Source organism: Zootoca vivipara, chromosome 3 (assembly GCF_963506605.1).
Source record: "Zootoca vivipara chromosome 3, rZooViv1.1, whole genome shotgun sequence".
In the NCBI taxonomy this organism is placed as follows: Eukaryota; Metazoa; Chordata; class Lepidosauria; order Squamata; family Lacertidae; genus Zootoca; species Zootoca vivipara.
The window spans coordinates 12,434,274-12,452,333 of NC_083278.1; the positions used below are offsets into that span (position 1 = coordinate 12,434,274).

The 18,060-nt window shown below is 43.6% G+C and overlaps 1 protein-coding gene across 1 annotated transcript in view; it reads right to left on the reverse strand.

Moving 5' to 3' along the window:
* Positions 1 to 423: 423 nt before the first annotated feature.
* The window catches only part of PAK5 (p21 (RAC1) activated kinase 5), a 51,615-nt gene continuing 33,978 nt past the window's right edge, over positions 424 to 18,060 (reverse strand). Inside the window, exons 4-9 of the mRNA XM_035110085.2 lie at positions 13,771 to 14,265; positions 11,725 to 11,858; positions 9,006 to 9,132; positions 4,470 to 4,595; positions 3,128 to 3,262; positions 424 to 579 (exon numbers count right to left, since the gene is read on the reverse strand). Coding sequence (XP_034965976.2) covers positions 424 to 579; positions 3,128 to 3,262; positions 4,470 to 4,595; positions 9,006 to 9,132; positions 11,725 to 11,858; positions 13,771 to 14,265 — 1,173 coding nt within the window. The remainder of the gene's footprint in view (positions 580 to 3,127; positions 3,263 to 4,469; positions 4,596 to 9,005; positions 9,133 to 11,724; positions 11,859 to 13,770; positions 14,266 to 18,060) is intronic.

Consider the following 18,060-nt stretch of genomic DNA (forward strand, 5'->3'; position numbering starts at 1 on the left):
GCAATGTACAGAAAATTACAAATTGATTTCAAAATACGTCACATTGCTACAACTGAGATAAAAAGTGCTTGTTCGTTTTTGTCAGGAAAAAAGTCCTTCTGAAGTAGAAGTGCCGCCTTGCTTCGGTTTGAAATAAAATTTGGAGGCTCCATCTGGGTTGTGCTACAAGTAACGTCCTTCTGCTTTGATAGTTGACAGACTAACGACACCGATGGATTGTGAAAGGTGCATCCCACACAGGAATATTAACTGTCAACATGCCTGGTTACCAAGCAAAGGGGAAAAAAACTTCATAAACTCAGAGAAGTCTCCTTCATCGTGTGCCAGCAGTGGTAGCTCAGCAGAGATGCCTTCAGCTTACTTGCCAGCTTTCATCCAGCTCCTCCAGAAGAAACAAAAAGTGAGTGGGGAACCCTACTGGATTTAGTGATGCCTGTATTGCCTCATGAGAGGCACTATGCAAGAAGGAGGCCCAGCCAGTTTCAGAAATGGGTGTCTCAACAGTTCCTGTGCTGTTCCTCTCTGGGAAGGCTCCCTCACCAACATCAAGTCTAAGAAGCCACGGAGTACCGAGGAAACCTGGAGAAGCAAAAACAACATTGTGAAGAAGCATAGGTGCCAACTTCCAGATCGAAAAATCCGGGATCGGCAGCTGTGTGGAACCGGAAGTCGCGCTGCGGCCATTTTGGAACTGGGCAGAGCGACACTGGAAGTTGCTTCTGCGCATGCTCTGCCCATTTCCAAAATGGCCACCGCGCCAGAAATCGCTTCTGCGCATGTCCAGAGACTCCTGACATGCGCAGAAGGAGCCTCCCCGGGCCGGTAAGAATCCGGGGATTTACGGGGTTTTTTTTAAATCCAGGCTGCCAGCGGGAAACGGCTGGAAAAATGGGGGTTTCCCGGGGAATACGGGCGACTTGGCAACTATGTGAAGAAGGCAACACCTAAATGATTAGTGCTGCAGCCTTCTGTCCTTTAATGGCAGTGTGCAGCATAGCTGTGGGACTTTCATGTGTTCAGGAGTTCAGTGAACATTATCCAAGGCCTGGTCTATGGATGTAGCAGGACGAAGGTGGGAATAAAGTGGCGAAGTCCTAGATTGTGCCTCTTCAGGCTAGTAATCTTGCTAGAAATTGAAACAAGTGGCTTACAACAGGAGTCGACTTCATGAGCAGGTGTGTGCAAATTCTTGAGCAGGTATGTGCCAAACAGCGCTCTGCTCATAGCCCCAACCACTTCTTCTTCCTCTGAACCCCAAATAACCCCAAAGGTACCAAGGGTGACCAAAAGGGGAAGCTTTGGCTTCAGGGCAGAAGATTACATTCTAACTGAGCAGAGGGCCCAGGAATGCCATCATCTAGGGGCAGTTTGAGGACTTACTTGCTCAGGGATGTGCTTGAGGATTAATCTAGTTCAGGGGTAGGCAACCTAAGGCCCATGGGCTGGATGCAGCCCAATCGCCTTCTCAATCCGGCTCGCAGATGGTCCAGGAATCAGCATGTTTTTACATGAGTAGAATGTGTCCTTTTATTTAAAATGCATCTCTGGCTTATTTGTGGGCCAAAAAATAAATAAAAATAGTCCGGCCCACCACATGGTCTGAGGGACAGTGGCTGAAGAAGGTTGCTGACCCTTGATCTAATTGCATCTGTATCTGGATGCTGTGAAAATAGGATGCTGAACTAGATGGGCCATTGACCTGATCCTGCAGACCTCTTCTTAGGTTCTTATGAAGGTACCTGGTAATGAGCACAAGGCTTCAGTCCATCATTGTAACGTGATGATAGGAGATTGGGGATGCACTAGCTCAGGGCTAGGGAACCTTTGGCCCTCCAGGTTTTGCGTTTTTTTGTTTAATTAAAAAAAATATTTATTCAAATTTTATACTTTTTTATACTGTTTGTTTATACTTTTAAAATTTGTACATTTCACTAATTTTAACATCATTTTGACATTTCAAAACTTCCTTCCCCCTCTTTCTGCGGTTCCTTAAATTTGTTTTTAATATCTTCTGCATATCCAAATTAACTCAATTTGCTCATTTATTCATCTTCTTTAAATTTATACTCTTATAAAACTGCAGATTATTAGAATAATCCTGCCAATATTTTTATCTGTTTATAAATAAATCATTTTCATTATTTTGTTTTTTAAAAATGATATCTTGATTTATTATTCTTCCAATAAGTTTCACCATTTCTGCATATTCCTTAAGTTTTTGTACGCATTCTTCCTTTGCTGGGACTTCTGCTTCTTTCCATTTGGGAGCAAGTAACATTCTTGTTGCTGTAGTAGCATACATGAATAAGTTCCTATACAGTTTAGGTCAGGCATCCCCAAACTTCAGCCCTCCAGATGTTTTGGACTACAAATCCCATCATCCCTGACCACTGGTCTTGTTAGCAAGGGATCATGGGAGTTGTAGGCCAAAACATCTGGAGGGCCGCAGTTTGGGGATGCCAGGTTTAGGTAGTTCTGTTACCCCAAAAATCAGACATTCCCATAAAATAAGCCATAGCAGGATTTCTAAGCATTTGGCAATATAAGCCATACCCTGAAAATAAGACATAGTGATAGGTGCAGTTCTGGAGGGCGCCAAGGAAGAGGCGAGGCTGGACGCATAATAAAAATAAGACATTCCCTGAAAATAAGCCATAGTGTGTCTTCTTGAGGAAAAATAAATATAAGACAGTGTCTTATTTTCGGGGAAAACATGGTACCCAAAAGAAAAGCTTCTGGGGCTTATGAACCAGCAAGATCTGTAGGGCCAAAGGTTCCCCAGCTGCTCAGAACCCTTCAGTCATGTACTTATTACCCTTGTCCATCACCTTCCACACAGCAGAGGGCAGAGGCCTGCAGTGGTGAGCTTTCTCCGCAGATGTAGGCTCCCTGTGCATAGGGAATTTAGAGTCATGATCATGCAGGGAGACTTAGAGGCAAAGAGCAGCTTCACCACTACAGACCTTCTCCTCCAATCATGTTTATGTGGGTGGCACAGAGCGACAGAGATGTGAAGACAGGGGCAGGGCCATCGAGCATGTCCTTTGCTTTCTCCCTCATGCAATTCTATTTGCGTGAGGCTCAGAATGACTGACCAGGGCTTTCATGAAAGTGTGGACCCTCTGACCTTATGTAGATCCTTCACCCTTGGCGGTAAATTGTCTCGGATCCTGCGCATTGCCTGGAGAGGTGGCTCATTGAAATAAGGCGGCTCTCCATCGATCATCTCTATGACCATGATGCCGAGGGACCAGATATCCACCTGCAATATACGCCCATGTATTAAAGACTGAAAGATGCTGCACACAGATGTCTAATCCCCATAGAGACACTGTCCTATTAACATCTTTAAAAGAGTTAAGTCTGCTTGGTGAAAATCTCTCCTGAAGGGCTGATGACACAGGGTGGATCTGCGCACAGGGGGAAAAGCCTGTTACGAATAAGTCAGAAATTAAATCGTTATAACAAAAGAAAAGAATGCTATGTAAAAATCACATAGAATTTTTCTGCTCTCCGACACCATTTGGCATTGCGGGTTTATAACGCATTCGAAACATTTTTTATTTTATTTTTTACTAATGTAGCTGAGTCCCAAGAGTAAGATTACACATTTGGTTCAGGGTGGCTCTGGAAAGATATATAATCCCAACCCAGGCAGTGCTTTTTTAAAAAAATCTATAATTTCTTCTCCTGCTTGAATAGACAGTGTTACCCATTTCCATGCACTGGGTTTCACTGGGTAATGACACTGAATTTAGTAATGACATTGAAACTAGAAATTAGTCAAAAGGAAAAAAAATCCTTCCAGTAGCACCTTAGAGACCAACTAAGTTTGTCATTGGTATGAGCTTTTGTGTGCATGCACACTTCTTCAGGTAGCTCATACCAATAACAAACTTAGGAGGAGGCACACAAAGAAGGGCCTCAGAAGATGATCTCATGGTCTGGGTAGGTTCATAGGGAAAGAGGCATTCCTTGAGGTATTGCAGACCTGAGCCATTTAAGGCCTTATAGGTCAAAACCAGCACTTTGAATTGGCCCCGGAAGCTAATTGGCACCCAGCGCAGTTGGATCAGGATCGGTGTAATGTGTTCAAACCGACTTGTTGTGGTGAGCAATCTGGCTGCTGAATTCTGCACTTCTCTGAGAAGCCAGATCCATTTGGCTCTTCCTTTCCATTTTAGCTTATCATTATAAGAACTGTCGTGTAGCTTTAAAAAAATGGTGCCTGGGTTTGTTTGCTCTCCTCTTCCCTCCTCCTCCCCTTCCCCACATTTCCTTTTGTGCCGTTTCTTTTAGAGTGTAAGCTGTGCATAGGAATGATCTTTGTTTTGCCTCACCGCATGTAAGCTGGTCCGGAAGTCTTTTTTGTTTTCATGATAATCTGCTTCTGTTAATAAACGTTTAATGGAATGGTTGATTAAATGAATATATGTTGCTATATGGAACAAAACACTGGTTATACTTACCTCTGTTCCATAAGGCAGTCTGGAGATCACTTCAGGTGCCATCCAGTAGGGGGTTCCAACAAGTGATTTCCGTTTCGGAACGTCTTTTGAAACCTGGGCACAGAATCCAAAATCTGACAATTTTATCTGAAATAAAAAAACCACCAAATAAATAACACATCAACGAAATAATCCAGTGAGCAGTGTTGAGGCGTATTTAGCAGATGCCCATCATTTTAGCTGTACTGTACAGTATTGATAATTCTCTCTTAAAACTAAACAAGGCTCTGCTTTGGTAAGTGATGGAATTACATATTTTCCAAAGTAGCCAAGATAAAGCTTACTGGGAAATGATATATAATGAATTGAAAAGGTTGTTCAAAATAACCTTTGTGTGAACACACACACACACACACACACACACATGCCAGAAGCTTTTCTTTTGGGAATTATATGGCAGAACTACCTAAATTGTACAGAAATTTATTTATGTATGCTACTACAGCATCAAGAATGCTACTCGCCCTAAAATGGAAAGAAGCAGAAGCGCCAGTAAAGGAAGAATGGATACAAAAACTTGTGGAATATGCAGAAATTGCAAAACTTACCGGAAAAATAAGAAATCAAGATAACAATCTCTTTTTTAAAAATAAAAGAATGGAAATTGTTTATTGAATGTTTACAGATAAATTGCAAACCGATAAAAACATTGGCAGGATTATTGTAATAACCTGCAGTTTCATTATCTATTTAAAGTAGATAATTAAAATGAGCAAATTAAATGAATCTGAATATGCAAAAGATATTTTTTAAAAAAATACATTCAAGGAACTGCAGAAAGAGGGGGAGGAAGTGAAGCTCTGAAATGTTAAGATGATTGTAAAATTAATGAATGTATAAAGCTGAATTTTGAAAACAACAACAACAACAACACAAAATAGCCAAGATAAGGTTCATCCAGGGATGTGCTGGAAAATGAAGATTTTCAGCTCATTTGTCCTGTTGGGCTACAGTTTGGGATCCAGAACAGAAAGTTGAAGGAAGCTTCATAAATGGTTGCAATTGCAGAGACTGGCATTTTTTAAATAAGCTTTGTCTGTCTGCTTTTTTGGCATCGGTGTGTATTTTACCATTAATCAAGTTCTTCTTGCCCATTTCTCCTACCCCACGAGTCGACATCGTTAAAAAAAGAAGAGCGAAAGAAAGAATGGTTGCTATTTGTAAAACAAAGGCACCCATAGCACAAGCTTCTTTTTATACCATTACAGAATAGATGCAGCCAAGGCAAGTTTTGGGTGCCAGGTCCATTTCCCTTGCTGTAGGAGCGCAAAAAGGTTTTTTTGCATGTTGATTGCTCCCCTGAATAGATAAAAGAGATGCTCCTTTTAAAAAAAAGAAGAGGAGGAGGAGGAGGAGGAGGAGGAAAAATAAAAGGATTATACAACCTCTCATGACAAAATGTGCATTGTAGAGAGTAATAGGCATAATGAGGCTTTGTATGCATATCTACAAAGCAGAGAGGAGATGGCTTTTCACCAGCACCTTTTTTAAAAAAGCAAAACTGAAGAACATCTATTCATGATGATGGAAATAATTTTCTTTCCTTTTTGATGTTGGTCTATCACTCTCTCTGAGAAACTCTGCAAGCGGTCAACTCTATCGAAACTGTGCAGTGGGTTTGTAAGTGATCGAGGGTGTGCATGGTCAACTTGAAACCCTGTGAAGTCAATAGGATTTTGGTGGGATGTAACACCACTGGAAGCAGACAAATACAACATTTCCTGTTTTCTCAGAGTGGACACACAAGGGAGTGTTGCTCCAGACAGGGAGGATTTCCTGTCACACCTGATCTGGAGCATCCTCCCCCAGGTTGTGATCATATAAAGGGGCTAGTCACACAGCCGTCTTCCTCTTATTCTCTTGCTTGCCTTTTGCTCTCTGTTGGCTCTCAGCCAACAGCACATGGGCTCACCCCCCACAGAGGATGAACCCACACTTTTCTCTGTAATGGTAACTGCAAGCTAAAGCCTGCCTTCAGGACCATACTGTGAACTGAATGTAAGTAAACCTTATCATGACTTTTAAAAGAAGACGGTTGTGTCATTATTATTTTCAAGAGGGAACCAAAGGGAACTGAAGCTGGACCATAAAGAAGGCTGATTGCCAAAGAATGGATGCTTTTGAATTATGGTGCTGGAGGAGACTCTTGAGAGTCCCATGGACTGCAAGAAGATCAAACCTATCCATTCTGGTGGGCCCTGAGTGCTCACTGGAAGGACAGATCCTGAAGCTGAGGCTCCAATACTTTGGCCACCTCATGAGAAGAGAAGACTCCCTGGAAAAGACCCTGATGTTGGGAAAGATGGAGGGCACAAGGAGAAGGGGATGACTGAGGACGAGATGGTTGGACAGTGTTCTTGAAACTACTAACATGAGTTTGACCAAACTGCGGGAGGCAGTGGAAGACAGGAGTGCCTGGTGTGCTCTGGTCCATGGGGTCACGAAGAGTTGGACACAACTAAATGACTAAACAACAACAACAACAAAAGGGGATTTACCAGGAACAATCCAATCTGGACAAGCCAGACTGGATTGCTTAACTCAAATGCTTCTCACGAATCCATCAACTAGCTTCCTGCAATTTTGGTAAGCCTAAGTTTATGTAGCCTGAATTCAGAAGGAACATTGAAAGATGAAGCATTATTTGGCAGTGGCAGCCAGCTGCATCTGTACTTCTTGGGGAACGAATGCTCCGCACAACCTTCCTAGCCTGTTTGATAACAGAAAGAGGTATATTTCAACCTTGAGTCCCCAGATGTTGTTGGATTGCAACTCCCCCCATCCCTAGCCGGCTTGGCCAGTGATCAGGGGAAATTGTTGTCCCAACAACTTCTGAGGACACAAGGTTGAAGCATGTAAGAAATCTAAGGAATATTGGGAGATGATATACACAGAAATAAAAAAGATGGTAACGTTGACATCCCCCCCCAAAAAAAAAAACACGGAGATGTGCCTTTTGGGTATAATAGAGGGTGAGATACCTATGAATGTATTACATCTTTTTCTTTATACAGGTAGGTAGCCATGTTGGTCTGACGTAGTTGAAACAAAATATTTTTTTTCCCTTCCAGTAGCACCTTAGAGACCAACTAAGTTTGTCATTGGTATGAGCTTTCGTGTGCATCTCTAAGATGCTGCTGGAAGGATTTTTTAAAAAAATTCTTTTTCTTTATGCAACTGCTGCGGCCAGAATACCCTGTGCACAAATGTGGAAGGACAAAATAACGGTCCAACGAAAGAGGATTGCTGGAATAAGTTAATAGAATATGCGGAGTTAGTGATGCTGACTGAAAAGATAAGAAACCAGGATGAACATTCCATAGGAGAGGATTGGGAAAACTTTGTATAATATTTAAGAATTACAACAGTTATATAAATCCCCAAGTAAGACCAGGCATATGAGCAGCTGCTCAATTAACTAGATGGAGTGGAAGGATATGTAGCAAAACTAAGAGTCAAAAGGAATCTATGGAGGAAGGTGTGGGGAAGTCGAATAATGTAGAAGGATGACGAAGAATATTGTGAAACGGATGTACCAATGTACTGTAAAAGCATAAATGAAATTTAAAAAGAAGAATACTGTCACAAAAAGCTGCCATTAGACCTGCAGCTATACTTTTGTGAGCTTTCATGGTAGCAGAAAGGGGGCAGTCCTGAATTATTATTTTGTTGTTATTATTCCAGCAGGTTCCATAGAGACAACAGAGAACGTGCCTGTTTAAGGGAAGGGAATTGCAAATGGCAGAGGCCACAAAGTGAGGCAATCTTTCAGGTGTTCTGATCCCAGGCTGTACAAGGGAAAACATCAAAAATACATCCAAACCAACACTTTGAACAGGTAACTAATTGGCAGCCAGCAGCTACACCTTTTCTCTGTAGCACTGGGAAGAAGAGGTAAGGTGCAGTTGAAAAGGAAACAGAAGCCCAGTTTTATATGATCTGCCTGGGATCCAAAGCGCTGCCGATGGCATTCCACTTGTGCCAGTGGGGCTTTTCAGCTCCCCCTTCCAGCAGCAGCCCCCCCTTCCCTAGAAGCCAAAGGTCCGTGCAAAGCAGCAGGCCACAAAGAGGGAGGGAGGGGTTGATACTGCAAAGAAATGCCATCTTTTCTGCATGTGCACAGAAGCTCTTCCTTTTCCTGTTTGGGGCATGTGTTGATTCCAGCCTCGGTTTCCTAGAATTGATTTCTGCACAACACCCAGAGTTATGTTCCATGAGACAATATCCATTTTCAAGAAGAAGAAGAAGAAGAAGAAGAAGAAGAAGAAGAAGAAGAAGAAGAGGAGGAGGAGGAGGAGGAGGAGGAGGAGGAGGAGGAGGAGGAGGAGGAGGAGGAGGAGGAGGAGGAGGAGGAGGAGGAGGAGGAGGAGGAGGAGGAGGAGGAGAAATTGTACAACATAAAAACATGCCCATGTTGTGAACTGTACTGAGATCTGCAGATGAAGGGTGATATACAAAATCGATTCATAATAATAAATCAACTGCTGAGAAACTTACTCGCCCATCACTTGTGAGAAGTATAGAGTCGCTCTTTATATCCCGGTGAATGACGCCTTGATTGTGCAGATAGGACAGTGCTCTTAGTACAGACAGACAGACCGTAGCAATCTGTTCTTCGTTCATTCTGGAATTTTTAAAAGAAAGCAACACATGGAAACAAATCCTGCTGTAGTGTTTTCATCTGCTTCAACTCCCATCATCCCTGACCACTGGCCATGCCGGCTAGGAACAATGGGAGTTGTAGTCCAACGACGTCTGGGGACCCATGGTTGGGAAAGGCTGTCCCATTTTTTGGGAACAGGCAGTGTTTCAAGGGGCTCTAGGGAAGCAAGTCTATAGTAAGAGACTAGGGTGATGTCTGCTGCTTCCAGGAACTCTTCTCGTTATGAGATTTTTGTGGGTGAGCAGAGAGTTTGTTTGGATCCTGGGTGAGAACTCAGAGAGTGAGAGTGTATGTCAGAAGGAAAATGAATTGACATTGATTTATATGCATTAGTCACTTTGCATTAATGGAACACTTTAACATGTAATGGTGATTTTGTAATATTTAAATTGTCTGTTGTTTTTTTTAAAAAAAGTTTTTTGTACAGCTTTTAGAGATGTTTTAAACATATTAAGTGGTATAGAAATTAAATACCGTAATCCATAATCCACCAATCTAATTTTTATTTTTATTAAATTATTTTGACACAACACCAATGGGCGGTAGCTCATTTGGTAGATGCTTAATCTCAGAGTTGTGGGTTCGAGTCCCACATTGCGTAAAAGAGTCTTGTACTGCAGGGAGTTGCACTAGGCCTCATGGCCCCTTCCAACTCTTTGATTCAATGATTTTATGAACAACTTCATTATACAGATAAATTTGAGTTCATATATATATATATATATATATATATATATATATATATATACACACACCGTGTTTCTCATATTATAAGACATGTCTTATATTTATTTTTTCCTCAAAAAAACACACTATGGCTTATTTTCAAGGGATGTCTTATTTTTTTCCTCCTCCTCCTGCCGCGTCCGGCATTGCTGCTGCGCCTATCACTATGTCTTATTTTCGGGGTATGGCTTATATTCCTTGAATGCTTAAAAATCCTGCTATGGCTTATTTTATGGGTATGTCTTAAAATATGAGAAACAGGGTATATATATATATAATGAGTTGAAAGTTGTGCATAAGGTTCACTCCCCACCCCTTCTCCTCACAGCAACCCTGTGATGTAGGTCAGACTGAGAGGAAGTGACTGGCCAAAGGTCCCCCAGTGAGTGAGATTCATTGCTGGAAGGGGGATCTGAACCCTGGTCTCCCAGGTCCTGGTCTTAAATTCTTACCATCCCACTGGCAAACACTTGTGAGCACTCAAGACAAGGATGGAGCCGGCACTGCGTGTTCAGATTGCCATAATGAAGGCAGGGAGTGCAGGCAGATGAAGATTCCTGACATCTCTTGCCTAATGAATAGTCAGTAGCTAATCACAACCCTGGCTGTGGCCAAGTCATCGGGCATGATGAACATTTTGTCCACTGTGGCCTCATGCTATTTATCTAAATATTGCAAAGCCTTCAACGAAACCTTAGAAACCTTCTTGTTCAAATGACAAGAAAGGAGTGCTTCTCATGAATCCTGCCTCTAATGACAGCACTTAAGAGTTTTCTGGAAGCATCTGTTTGCAATTAAATGCCTGTCAAAATATTTGGCACGGTGACTAACAGTTCAGAAAATAGCTCCTAATGAAAGCTACGAGGTTTTTTTTGGGTTTTTTTTTTTTTAGTATGTGGGTCTTTAAAATAGCCACAGCAGAAAAGTTACAGAGCAAATGAGATGGTGCCCTATTTGCGAATCAGCTAGTGTACAGAATTAAGCACACAGACTTCCAAGTTGCTCATCCATCAACACATCCATGTTGGAAATCAAACCTGGCAGGCTCCCCCACTTCCCGTGTTCAGCATCTTACCAAACTGTGCAACCAAACTATGTTTAGCAAAATCACAGGTTGCCATGGAAACGGCAAAGGCAATGAATAGGAATTAGCAGGATAGGATGTACCCAATGTGCGTATGGCTCCCACCAACTATTATTCCTCTGCTGCTGCTAATGATAGAATGGCATAATGTGTTGACTTAATGCTAATGCCAAATCCTTTCCTTCCTTTTCACCATTTTACGAACTTTATCTTCCTCTGTATGCATGCTGATGCTCCACGTACAGGGGTTCAATTCATCGATGTAAAGGTAAAGGACTCCTGGACGGTTAAGTCTAGTCAAAGGCGACTATGGGGTGCGGCGCTCACCTCGCTTTTCAGGCCGAGGGAGCTGGCGTTTGTCCACAGACAGCTTTCCGGGTCATGTGTGGACACCATGATGGAAGCCAGAGGGCATGGAAATGCCATTTACCTTTCTGCCAAAGTGGTACCCATTTATCTACTTGCACTGGCATGCTTTCGAACTGCTAGTTTGGCAGGAGCTGGGACAGAGCAACGGGAGCTCACCCAGTCGCAGGGATTCGAACCGCCGACCTTCCGATCGGCAAGCCCAAAAGGTTCAGTGGTTTAGACCACAGCACCACCCACGCCACCCTGATGTAGCGAGATCAAGCCAGTTTCAGCGAATGGGGAAAGCCCTTGCAGGCAGCCAAACCATGGTGCAAACCAACAGATGTCTGGAAGGGTTGTCTTGCCTTAAAACGTACCCATTTCATGCAGCTTACCTGGTGTGAGTCACTATGTCGGTCAAAGCGCCGCCTTCCAAAAACTCCATAACAACCCACAGCTCATCGCCCACAAGGTAGCTGTTGTACATATCGACCACGTTCTCGTGATGATAGTCTCTCATTATTACAACCTTAAAGAACAGAAGAGGGGAACCTCTGAATGGTGTGCTAATGGATTTTTGTGCATCTGTTGTTGTTTTTTTAATTCTCATAGGCCAAATTGTGAATACATTTTTAATAAAACAGCAGCAGCAACACACACACATCTAAAAAAAAGTGTTTTAATGTGAATTATCAACAAAATAACTTTGAACTAAAACATATTGACCTTGAACCAAAACTAAATCCTTATGTGGAACTGGGCTTTAAGTATATGTTTGGTTGAAGCATACAGATCCTGCCTGGTAACTCTGGATCAGCCCCCCCCCCCCCGGTGAATTAAAAAAGTGACTTGCAATGTGAAGCAATGGGTTTATGATTGTGTAAAGGGTTTCTGTGCCCACGGTAAGTGTGTAGAAGTAGACTTTGAGGCGGGTGCAAATTGGAGTGAATGAAGCTGCAGAAAAGCCATTTCCCTAAACTATTATTTATTTATTTATTTATTTATTTATTTATTTATTTATTTATTTATTTATTTATTTATTTATTTGTACCCTGCCCATCTGGCTGGGTTTCCCCCGCCACTCTGGGCGGCTTCCAATAAATACCAAAATACATTAAAATATCACAGATTAAAAACTTCCCTAAACAGGGCTGCCTTTAGGTGTTTTCTAAATGTCAGGTAGTTGTTTATCTCCTTGACCTCCGATGGAAGGGCGTTCCGCAGGGCGGGCGCCACCACCGAGAAGGCCCTCTGTCTGGTTCCCTGTAGCTTTGCTTCTCGCAGTGAGGGAATCGCCAGAAGGCCCTCGGCACTGGATCTCATAATAATAATAATAATAATAATAATAATAATAATAATAATAATAATAATAATAATGCAACACAGGAGCGCTGTTCTCCTTTGCATCTTGCTGGCAAATGGAGAGAGAGAAAGCTTGCCCTGTATATTCACAACTTGGTTCTCTGAATAATGAATTGTACATTTAAGGAAGGTGGCATGAATGCTTTCTATAAAGAGCTTTGGGAAGACAGGGAATGGGGATGGGCTGGTGCCATCTGAGTGGCACTCTACGACCACTTCCAGCACTGCAGCAGATGGTCTGGTACCAGCATCTACCCTCAGAGAAGAGTGGTAGCAGGGGGGCAGATCATGTACTTTACATGCAAAACATGCCAGGTTGCATTCCTGGCATCTCCTGTAAGGGCAGGGACTTCTCTGTTTCAGAGAGCCACTCCAGTTAGCGTGGCTAATATTGCGATAGATAGAGGAACTGTTGGTTGTGTAAGCCTGTGCCCTCAGTGATGCTGTTCTGCAGGACCCTGGAGAGGGTCTGGATCTTTTTGGACCTCCTTGCTTTAGCTTCCTGAACTCAACTTTTCCATCATCGCCTTTGGCAATTTAGTATGAGATTGGCAGCTTCTGGGGGCAGTTGCCAAAATGGGCTGTTGAAGGCTCTGTTTTGTTTAGAGCTAAGGAGACAGCGGGGGGAAGAGTAAATGTTTTTGTTACAAAATGATGGGAGAAGGGTGACTAAATCAAAGCAATGGCTTCTCCGTATGAGAGATAAGTCCTGGTTTCTAGCTCAGAGTGCAAAACCCTCTCTAACCTTTATATCACATAGATACCTGACAGCTCATAGAGTGAAAGACATGTGGATACAGAATATGCCTCTTAACGACACTTTGTCCAATTCAGTGCCATCCTTAAGTCCAATTAGAACTGATGGGCACAATCCGGAGGCATGCTTACCTCTAATTTTATTTTATTTTTATTACGTTTCTAGCCCACCTTTCTTCCAAGGAGCTCAAGGTGCCAGGTCCAGATCTCCCCGTTCCCCATAGCTTCCTTACCTCTATTTAAAACCAATGGGCACAGGGTGCTCAAGCCCAGTTGTAATTAGTAGGGTGGAAGCACCTCCCCACACTTCCAAAATGGCGTACCTCGTTGAAGAGCAGTTCCCTCCTTTGCTGCTTCCTGAGATCCATCTTCTTCACTGCAACTTGCTTCCCTGTGTGCTTCTCTGTGGCGATGCAAACGATACCAGTGGAGCCTTCCCCAATTTTGATGAAGTTGTCCAAGTACTCCCGAGGGTCACCCGGGCTCACCACCAGCTGTAAGGCCGCTCGGAACTGCTCGTGAGAGACCCGGGAGGGCTGTTGGTCTGAGGAAGAGCCCCAGCTTGGTGGAGGATAAGCACTTGAAGTGATGCTCGGGGAACTTGGGTAAGAAGCTGTGGAAATGTAATGTGAGCTTGGCTGGAGAGAAGGCTGGTGGTGATAGTGGGAGAATTTGTGATAGACTGCTGGGTACTGGTAGCCACTGCCTGAATACGTGACTTTGCTTTGACTTTGAGGTAGCTTTGTTGGGCCTCGAGGGTAAGTGTCTGACCCAGACAGCGGTGGGCTTACAACCATCTGTGCTCGATCATAATCCAGCTGTGAAAAGAAGCAAGTCAACAGGTAAGCATGGTTTCACGTACATTGAGAGACCTACATTGGCTCCCAGTACATTTCCGAGCACAATTCAAAGTGTTGCTGCTGACCTTGAAAGCCCTAAATGGCCTCGTCCCAGTATACCAGAAGGAGCATTTCCACCCCCATTGTTCAGCCCAGACACGGAGGTCCAGCTCCAAGGGCCTTCTGCTTGTTCCCTAACTGTGAGAAGTGAGGTTACAGGGAATCATGCAGAGGGTCTTCTCGGTAGTGGCGCCTGCCCAGTAGAACGCCCTCTCATGAGAGGTCAAGGAAATAAACAGCGATCTGACTTTTAGAAGACATCTGAAGTTTAGGGAAGTTGTTAATGTTTGATATTTTATCGTGTTTTTAATATTCTTTTGGGAGCCACCCAGAGTGGCTGTGGAAACCCAGCCAGATGGGCAGGGTATAAATTGTTGTTGTTGTTGTTGTTGTTGTTGTTGTTGTTGTTGTTGTTAAATAGAAAAATAAATAAATATCTTTATTACGGACCATAGACCCACAAAACAGTTTCAAAACAAGATACAGTTAAAACAACCAAACAACAGGCGAAAGAGACTGAGGTAGTCATTTTGTTATGTCTAGAGCATGATGGTCTTTGTTTCTTGTGACCTCCAAAAGAAACTTTGCCATGGTCAGTGTATATTATTATTATTATTATTATTATTATTATTATTATTATTATTAGTGTTTCCCAAATAATGATAGGATGTGATTGCTCTTGTGGCATCTCTCAAGTTGGGCCATCTGAGCATGGCCAGTTCCCTACTAAATACATCTCTCAGGAACCAAATGCTGGCTGCTACTAAGTGGGTAGCTTGGTTAGAACCAATTGGTACTTGGTGGTACCAGTAATGCCAAGGTTGCAGGTTCGATCCCCAAATAGGGCAGCTGCATATTCCTGCATTGCAGGGAAGGGTCCCTTCCAACTCTACAATCTATAATTCTATGCTACTTGTTTCAACCGATGCATAGTAATCTCTTTCAATGAAACACATTATTTCAAGATGACTAAATGCCACAGCTCAGTGGTTAGGGAAGGGAGCAACTGATGGCTGCAGCTGGAAGCACCTGGTTGAACTCTGGTGCAGGTAGATTGCCGGCAACTGTCATTCATAGGGGAGTCACAGGTTCGTGGACAGCAAATGCTTTGGATGTCTAAGATCCCAGGTTGAAACCCTGGCATCTCCAGGATCTTTGATAGCAAGGGTGGGAAATATTTCTGCCTGTAGCCTTGGGGACCATCAGGTGGTTGGCATGGGTGACACTTGGTTAGATGGGCTAGTAATCTGATTTAGAACAAGGTCTCTTCAAATATTACTGATTTCCTGCTTTTCCAAGATGCATATTTCTCTGACTCTAGTAGAGATAAAGGTAAAGGTAAAGGGACCCCTGACCATTAGGTCCAGTCGTGACCGACTCTGGGGTTGCGCGCTCATCTCGCATTATTGGCCGAGGGAGCCGGCGTATAGCTTCCAGGTCATGTGACCAGCATGACAAAGCCGCTTCTGGCAAACCAAAGCAGCACATGGAAACACCGTCCCGCGGTAGCGGTTCCTATTTATCTACTTGCATTTTGATGTGCTTTCGAACTGCTAGGTTGGCAGGAGCTGGGACCAAGCAACGGGAGCTCACCCCGTCACAGGGATTCGAACCACCGACCTGATCGGCAAGCCCTAGGCTCAGTGGTTTAACCACAGCGCCACCTGGGTCCCAAGATGGAGGGGAAGAACCATGGCTGAACTCCAACTTCCATCAACCCTGACCACTGGCCATGTTGGCTGCGACTGATAGGGAGGTCCACTGTCTTCTCACCCTTGGTCTTCAGACATAGTCTTCAGACTGGGAGCACAAATCCACAAACAAATTGTCCTGCATAAGCTGCATTGAACTATCACAGGTCCCATTCATCTCAAGTTCAGGAGAACTTCCCACTAGATTTCACCCTACATGTGCATTCTTCTACTATGGGTTGCAGAGCTACTAAACACACATTGTGGCTTACTTGGCTGCTTCCACAGCACATGAGCTCTTGTATACTGGAATTGCAAACCTGTGCGCGGTTAAGGCAGATCTCATCAACTTGAACGGGTTTTTAGGAGTCCCATTATGTACCTTATTCGCAGCTCAGGTCTTTATAGTTATTCAACCCTATAGCAGATATGCCAGTCTCAGCACCTTTCTTAACTTGCAAAGATCTCCTCCATCAGTGGAATGTGACCATATTATCTCTCTCCACAATTACAGTGACCATTGACCTCTCTCAAGCAGTTTGGTTTTTCTTGCACTTTTATTCAGCCCAAATCACAGGTGCTGACTTACCCCACACACACATTGGGGGGAGGTTGGGATCATGTGATGTCAAGGGGGGGGGAGAGGGCAAAAATCACCTCCCATGCCTCCCACCCCCACCTGGTGGACCAGAGCTCGCCCAGCAAGCCAGTGTTCACCCGGCAGCAGTGGGGGATCAGCCCCCCACCTAGAAATATCGAGGGGACTGAAGCCCCTTCTGCACTCTATAGTTGCCGCCCCTGGCTGAAATAATCTACCGGTAGAATCTGACCCTGCAGACTGCTAGATCTTCTTAAAATCCAGAGTTACCTGTTGGCCAACTCTCTCCAGGCAGAGGTCCATGCCTTAACGCTCCACATCTGAGCATTTCTGGGGTGGTTCCCCCCCAAAAAGCTTTCCCTGCAAAACCCCTCCCTTCAAAGCTGAATCAGAGCAAATGTCGATTCAGATCTCCCACAGATTGATGTTTGCTTTGATTGTGAGGTTTTCACAGTGGAAGCTCTAGAGCCACAAGAAAAAGGTGCTCGGACACTGAGCTTTAAAGAGCAGAGTATGCCTGGAAAGAGTGGAGAAAAAGTAAATGTACAGATAAGACCTTTGTCTTCCATACTGTTAATGTAATAGGAAGAAATTCCTCTCATCTGGCCAGCCAGATGAGTACAGTAAGTCTGATCCAGCTGCTCTTCTAGCTGTCATGGTTTGAGCAGAACAGCTGCTGCCGCTGCCCAGGATGGAGCAAGACACAGTGCAAAGAGCATGTGCCACATAAATCTCTGTTACATTCTCTCCCACACCCCCTGTAATGAGTGTGCATAACAGTTTCTTGATGGGGTTAGAGGGGGGATTGTTGCGCAACATTTATTGGCATCCTGAAGCCTGTGAAGAAACACAGTTTCCTATCAAATGAAAGCCCACTGTGACAGATTGATGTTTGTACAACACACAACCAATTTCCCTGACCCTTGTTTGACTAGACAAGAGATGTTTCATACTGTCCGCAACAGTTCAGAAATAGCTTAGTTTACAACCCAGTCTTCGGAACAGAAATCCCCCCCCCCCGAATTTGTTTCCCTAATTGTAGAATCATAAGTTTTGGGCTAAGAGGGAGTGTATTCTTGTCAAAACTTTTCCTCATCGAAAACTGAACAGTGACAATTGCTGGCATTTTAATGTGCCTAAAGATAGCAATTTATCAGAGGCCATACATTAAGTCAGGAATGGTGGAATCTGTGGCCTTCTAGATGTTGTTGAACTCCAATTCCCATCAGCCTAAGCAAGCATGGCCAATGGTCAGGGATGATGTGAGCTGTAGTCCAAGAGGGCTGCAGGTTCCTCACTCCTGCATTAAGCTCAAAAAGAATGAAATTGCAATGAGTTGCTTTAGCAGGCTCCTGAAAATGAATGGTGATTTCCATTCTACCACATACTAGATTATCAACTAAAGGTTTAATTGTAGATGTAAAA